The sequence below is a fragment of the Adiantum capillus-veneris genome, chromosome 13 (genome assembly GCF_014529385.1).
Source record: "Adiantum capillus-veneris isolate H3 chromosome 13, ASM1452938v2, whole genome shotgun sequence".
NCBI lineage: Eukaryota > Viridiplantae > Streptophyta > Polypodiopsida > Polypodiales > Pteridaceae > Adiantum > Adiantum capillus-veneris.
Genome location: NC_140943.1, coordinates 51,236,948 through 51,244,380, shown reverse-complemented (window position 1 = coordinate 51,244,380; position 7,433 = coordinate 51,236,948). Strand labels below are relative to the sequence as shown.

Below are 7,433 nucleotides of genomic sequence, written 5' to 3'. Positions count from 1 at the left end.
TTGTTGTTGTGCTCACCCTTCTCAAAACAAAAAAAAAGGAGAAAAGAATGAAGACAAGAGGATTATATTGAATTATGTCTCCATATTATTGAAAATGCAAGCAAAGCATGCATAGGCATCTCCACATTCCCATACAAAACCTTTGTAGCCTATACATTCTTAGTCCATTCCATCAAGGCACCATACCAAAGGTCACATGTGGAGGCCTCATTGCACACCCCCCCCCCCCCCCCCCCCCCCCCCCCCCCCCCCCCCCCCCACGCGGTGTTTTGTCAAGACCATTTTCACCCATGTCATAAGTGCTTACAGTCGGTTAACTCATGATCATGATGTACGAATGAGCAAAGCACAAAATTGGTTGCTGGCCACAATAAAGTTTTGCAATTAATTATGTGAGAATGGCCTAATGTACAATTTTGAAGGCATGAGTACCAAAAAGAGAAGATGATATTATAGAATTAGAATAGAATACATAGTTCTTTATTTATTACATTGTACCTTTCAGGGGGATGCCTTGCAGGTGATACAAATTTGTTAGGACGCATGGGACTAACTACAAACACTAGAAGACAAGTGCCATTGGCACTACAAGCAATTCAATGTTGGTTAAGTGTCGTATCGTGTCGGGAGGTTGACCGTGTGGGTCTTTTAATTCCTAATTAAGAACTAGTAGGGGGGTGCCGATGCACCAAGCTACATGCACAATGAGATAGCATGCAGCAGGCCGAGCGTCCTAGTTGAGGGTGTTTTGGACGCTGGCGATGAGGCGGCGCACTTCATCGTCATCAATGCCAAGAGTGGTCTCGAGCACCTCCTCGGGGAGAGGCGGGTTGGAGGCGAAGAGGGCAACGGCGAGTTGGGAGGCACCAGGGTTTTGGCTATTGAGGGCGGCGATGGCAAGAGCAGGCTTGGATTTGTCTGGGTTGAACTGGAAGTGGACGAGGCCACGGGGAAATACAAAGAGATCGCCAGCATAGATGGTTTGGTAGAAGAACTGGTTGGCGGTTGGTTGGGTGGAGGTGGTGACGAAGCCCACGAGCAGTGTGCCTTGGGCGAGGAAGAGGACTTCGGTAGCACGGGGGTGCACGTGCGGCGGGTTGATTCCGCGGGGCTTGTAGTCGATGCGGGCAATGGAAAGGCCTTGCGTGTTGAGGGCGCCGAAGTTGGCGGCGGTGACGAGGTTGACAGCGGAGCCGAGGTTTCCGGTGAAGTTGGTGGCGTTGCGGAGCAGTTGGGAAGCGAAGTCGAAGGATTGCACGGCAGCGGCAGGCTTGCAGGGCAGGCCGTTGATGTTGAGGGTGAGCTGGAGCTGCTGCAGCTCGTCGGGGCTGAGGGCCACGCAGAAGTCTTGCAAAGGGTCCTCGTCAGCAGCGCGGACAGTTGGAGGCAGGGGTGCGGCCAACCCCAGCAGCAGTAGAGCTAGCTGCAGGCCAGCCACAAGCTGCTTGGGCGACATACTGTTAAGAGGAGTAGCTGCGGTGATGCAGAGGCGCGATCAGGGCTGGGCTGGGTGAGAATTGTAAGTGGCCGAGAGAGCTGGGCTAATATGATAAGGCCGGGAGAGCTGTATATAAGGCTAATGTAATGAGGCCGCACTTGATGAGCTCTTCTCCTTTTATGGGCGCGGACGCAGAGGGTGTGCAGGTGTGCCACGTCTGCTGCTCCTGGGACCGAGTCCTGGCTCGACGTCTATCACGTTACCTGCTTGTTCCTTGTGCGCCTCGACGTCGTCAACATTTGAGTTTTTAAACCACTTAAACCGCGTTTAGCTGGTTAGGGACGACCTTTCCTCCGGTTTTGAAATTATCATCCACCACGTGACACGACAGCACCCAAAAAGCGGTTCAAATGTCGCAACACGCTTCTAAATAGTCCCTAACTTCTAAATAGTCCCTAACTGAAGGATAGCTTGGCACTGTTTTGGCTATAAACTGTATGGGCTCCTTCTAGTCCCCAAGGTTTCCTTCTCTCCGACGACATGCGGGCCAAGTGGTGTCCGAGGCAACTAGTATAGTGAAGCGAGGCCTGGGCATGGTAGCTGCACCTTTTATTTTGAGAATGGGGGATTCAAATCCAAGCATCACTTTACTTGCACAACACCAGCGACAAGAGTGACAACGTCAACAAATTATCCCATGGCTTTCGTCCACTGATCAAGTTGACACATTTAGACGGGGCAAGCCTGGCAAGATAAGGGTCATCATTATTAGCGACGGGTCATCTCAATGATTGAGTAGTATCACTACCAAAAATGCTCGTGCTTGCTTACCTCATATCATAATAAATGTAAGCAACATTTATCGGGGCAAACTATGACGTGGTGACCTTGATGTCTCAACACTCTATTGGAAGCCAAACACCATCTCTTCTACTACATGAGCATCACTCAAAGGCATGCTGAAACTTGTCTGCTCCAAGGGTCTTAATTATAAAGGCATCCGTAGTTACGTACCTCAGGTCAGTGCCAAACCCTATCTCTAATAAAGTGGTAGGTGCTTCACCCATGGAGGGAACACTTGATTTTGTGCTAGTTGTATGCTACTAAGATTGGACTCAAGTTAGATGACAGCTTGTCTCCCAACCTACATACCCAACTCTTGATGTAGCATATGTAACCAAGCTGCATCATATTACGCCAATACAACATCCTTGTACTCTTGAAGTAGCATATGTAACCAAGCTGCATCATTTTACGCCAATACAACACCCTTGTACTCTTGAAATAGCATATGTAACCATGCTACATCACGTGATGCCAATACAACACCCTTGTACTCAGCCTACTATGTATTCAATAAAGGAATCATGCGTTCCACCTTGCTGCTCCATGTGATGGAATAATTATTACTCCAAAGTGAACTCGAAAATCTATTGTCCTTTCAATTAAAGCATAGACCCTAGGCTATGCATAAATCTACTCACCTATAATACTACATTGTGAACAAATATATATTGCCTCATAATGCATACAAAAATGAGTCAACCAATAGCCTATTAATAGCTGAGAATGATATTAGTGTAGTCTTCGACATCATGAAGACTAAGGTTCATACCTGTCTCCAAAGGCATATCAATTAATAGCTTTGCAATCTTCACAAGGCTAAACCTACACAGTAATATCTCAATGTACTTTGTGTGACACAATTTGTTACCATATTGTGGTAGCATTAACCACATACACTACCATTTGAGTCCTCATTCCTAGAGGGCCTAAGTTGCAACTCAATGCTAGACTCACTCTCCAATCAATATAAGTCTTGCCGTGACAATATCAAGTAATGAGGGAGAGATGAAGCTCCCAAAATCTTCCTCTACTTGCGAGCACTCTCAATCACTTCATCGACGCGATCTCTTATCTTCAAATTTTGATATAAGGGAATAGAGATAGGCCTACAATCAATTAACAACATATTTGACGGTATTGGTGTATACCACCTTTCTAATAGCCTTATGCCCCCTACGTCCATGCATATGATTAATGCATAAAAACACCATATATATATATATATAGATACACACACACACCCAAACCTTCCATGACCAATTACTACTTTTTTTAATAGGATCCACTTCAAACTCACTACGCCAAAGAACCGAACCATCCACAGAGATGAAAACAATCACAACATCTATCTCATTTTTTAGCACATATACAAAAAGTGATGTGCACCACTAATCTAAAATTTAAGGGAATCAAATTTAAGGCACAGAGAGGGCAGAAGCTAGAGAGAGAGAGAGAGAGAGAGAGATCAAACAGACTCGATGTAGGATTTGTTGTGGATGCGATCTCATTCCTCACAAACTATTCTTAAAATCAAGATCCATGTTGGGCATAGCTCTTCTCTTTCCCATAACTACCTAAAGGTTATCTTAAAAAGAATGCACACCCTTTGCAACCTACATGCCAGTGCTCCAATGTTGGTAGTGGCTCCCAACCCCCTTGCAGTCATTGTTACTTGTTTTGTCATCTTGTCAAGCAACTCATCCAGCACGGTCTACAACACATATTTTTCAATAGACTCCCACATTCTATAACTTCGACCTACAACGTCTATGTTGGTTTGTAGCCTGACTTTAGCAACTTCACCAAATAAGCTATAATCCACAACTAAGACTATCACAACATTGTAATGTACCCACAAAACGGAAAATATCATAAAAATGGATAAGAGCCTATAATTTGTGCATTGCCTCTAATGATTCAAAGATGTCTCTCTAGTGGATGACTGTAAGTAACATAGTTTGAAGAATTAATCAATAAGAAAACTTATTTTATTGATGGGATCAGTTTAGATAGGTTCTTACTCATGACCTACATGGTTGACACCAACATCACCATTGTGGCAAGGTACAAACTTCAACATGGGCAAGGGGGAACAGTCGTACTGAAGGTTGTTGAGATCTTCAACAACAATTATGGAGTGAACAAAAATTTAAGCGAAAAAAATGTTGTTCTAAGTGAAATGCAGTACTACATCAACTTTGGAGGCTTACCATGACCAAAGGGTGAAACATTTTCAAAGATAATCATTTTTCCCATAAATAGAGGTCTTTAAAATGTAAGCTCAAGAAAGGATTTTCCAAAAATATTTGTTCTATTATGAGATTGGAAGTTTTTTCAAAACCATGAAAGGAAACTTTTATGTCCTATTAGGTTACCAACCTAGTGTTAAAATAAAAAGATCCTGCAGCACCTGAAGAGAAGCATGAGACTGCCTCCAAAACTAGAGGAGAAGCATGCAACCAATTGATGGAGATAAAAATTATGAGGGAAGCACATATTCCCTATGATGCCCACTCTATGCCATATGTACAACTGGTCAATCATGTTTTGACTATATTGCTCAATTATTGAGCTAATGTAAGTCGAAAAACAAGCAAAATGTGAGTGTCTCCTCACCCAATTACCAAAGGGTAGTGGAGCATGCTCATGCGCAAGTGGTGATTAGGGAGTGGGATTATTAAAAATTAGCTAAGGCAATAGAAATTAAAGGGGAGGACCATCATTTGGCTACGTCAATTATGATGGGGAATCTATGTCAAACAATAATGCTTTGTAATTTGGTTATTGTAGGTCCAAGATAATTGATTTGTATGAAAGGTATACAATCTTAGTGTCCAAGATAATATTTTTGCTTGTATCAATGTATGCAAACTATGTTGATTTATATGACAAATTTGGTTTTACTTTGGTCACTATGGATATATCTTGGCATTATGCACTTTTAATGAGATTTGACACAGCCAGTGGACATGGTCATTGGACATGCCAAGTGATAAGTCCTTCCCTTACTGATTTAGTAGTGCACTTTTAATTTAACTTTCATGGTACTTTGGTGAGGAAGATCAAAACATCGATCACTTGTGATAAGGAAATGACAAATATCAACAACAAAACAATAAAATGAACAACATGAAGTGAACAATGAAGAACAACCATGAACTAACAATGGATCACAATAACAACATGGAAATACACAACAACAACAAGTTGTAGATGTGTGTTTTTACAAGATTCCTCCAATTCAACAAGAAAATTAGTATTGTACATTTTTGTATAAAACACTTAATTTGTGACCACCCTTTTTACGTATAGGGGAGATTGTGAGTCCCTCCTCTTGCTTATGTTTGAGGAGAGTCTTGTGATTGTGTGTTTACACACTTTGTAATAGGCGATACTTGTATTTGCCTCACCCTCTATGTGTTTGGAGAGGATTGTGTGAAACAACACCCAAAAGGGGGAATTGTTGGGATCATGGATGTGGGCTTGGTTGCATTTTGTATGAAGTCCCTCGCCATGTCATGTGCTTATGTGTAAGCTAACTATGTATAACTTATTTGATATGTGGCATGTGGAATGTTATGTGAAAATGTAAGTCAACCCTAAGAGTTGGAGTGGTAAGAATGTGCCATTTTTGTGTGTTGTGCATGTGTGCCAACTATTGTACTTTCTCTATCTCTACAAAAGAGCATGCTTTGCACACAAACTATAATGCAATAATATGCTACCTCTTTTGCAACAATTCTTTTGATTTACTTTGTGCTTTTAGTTAAGATCTATAGCTGCATGTATTACTCATGAATGTCATTTATTATCCACCCTAATCCCTATCAACATGTATTTAACATAATTGTCTTGATTCCACAAATACCACTAGAGCATATGGAGATCTGGAACCAATGATAATCTAGCACTTGAATGCGTTAGCATCAAAGCACCAAAGGAATTCATAAAAAAAGTAAACACATATACATAGAAACCAATACGAGGAGGAAAGATAATAGGGTCCTTTTTTGTTTTCTCTTTATCTCTAGTTGTCTCATCCTATACAATTTTCCAGGTAGCAATATAGCGATTGCTTGAGAGAAACAAGGACATGTCGCAAGACTAAGCCTAGGACTTGCATGTGTGCATGCACATGTACAGGTGTGGGTGCGCGCGCACGTGCACACACGCGCACACACACACAAAGAACTAAGAATTGTGTAATATAAATGCCCATTTCTCCTTGAAAGTTGGTGTGAATCAAAAGACACTTGATTGTTTGATTGTTACAATCAATATCTTTTACCTTTCCTCTAGGTCTATACTGCACGTCCTTCTAGCTTTTGCCCCTCACAATTCTCTGTTATATAAAACTACTTTGTCTTGAATGTTTTAGTACTGTGCATATGGTGTCTATTCAAAAAACAAAGTAGTGGTGTACATCTTACCTCATGTCATAGAATTTCCTCAAGGCTTCATAAAATCTCTCCCTAAAACCTTTCTATGAACCCCAATGACGATGCAATAGAATTGGAAATTGGAGTTAGTTGTTGTGTGAAGGAGAGAACTTTTCATTTTATAATAATAAATCAAAGATGCAAAGACATGGCTTTTGTGCATCGGGATTCTTGTGTATCTTTCCTTACTTTTTAAGATTACATTATCACATTATGTGTGCAATTTCAATTTTTTGTGTACCTTTGACTTTATTTTTAGCTTGCTTTATGACACTATTACTCCCGTTATAGGCATCATTTCCTTGTGCTAGTAAGATTGGACTCGAGTTAAATGATAGCTAGTCTCTCGACCTACATACCCAAATCTTGAGGTAGCATATGTAACCAAACCACATCATGTGATGCCAATACAACACCCTTTTATGCATCCTAGTATTTATTCAATATCGCAATTATGCGTTGCACCTTGCTACTCCATGTGATGGAATTTAGCAACGGGCAGTGAACGACCTTCAGTGATGCTATTTTTAGCATACAATGCTTCATTTTTTTGATACACATATCATTTGTATATGCACTTTTGATGTATTTATAGGCTCTACATGAGTTTCAAATTGTATGTTTGACTCTATCATGATTCCTAAGAGCTCTACAGATGCACACAATTTTATGAATCTTATGGGTGGCCGAACATTTTGTTTATGCCCTTG

The 7,433-nt window shown here is 41.3% G+C and overlaps 1 protein-coding gene across 1 annotated transcript; it reads left to right on the top strand.

Moving 5' to 3' along the window:
- Positions 1 to 441: 441 nt before the first annotated feature.
- Positions 442 to 1,594, top strand: LOC147443982 (uncharacterized). Its single transcript, XM_086527760.1, has one exon. It carries the CDS (start codon positions 698 to 700, stop codon positions 1,415 to 1,417), a length of 720 nt encoding a protein of 239 aa, XP_086383886.1. The 5' UTR covers positions 442 to 697; the 3' UTR covers positions 1,418 to 1,594.
- Positions 1,595 to 7,433: the final 5,839 nt, after the last annotated feature.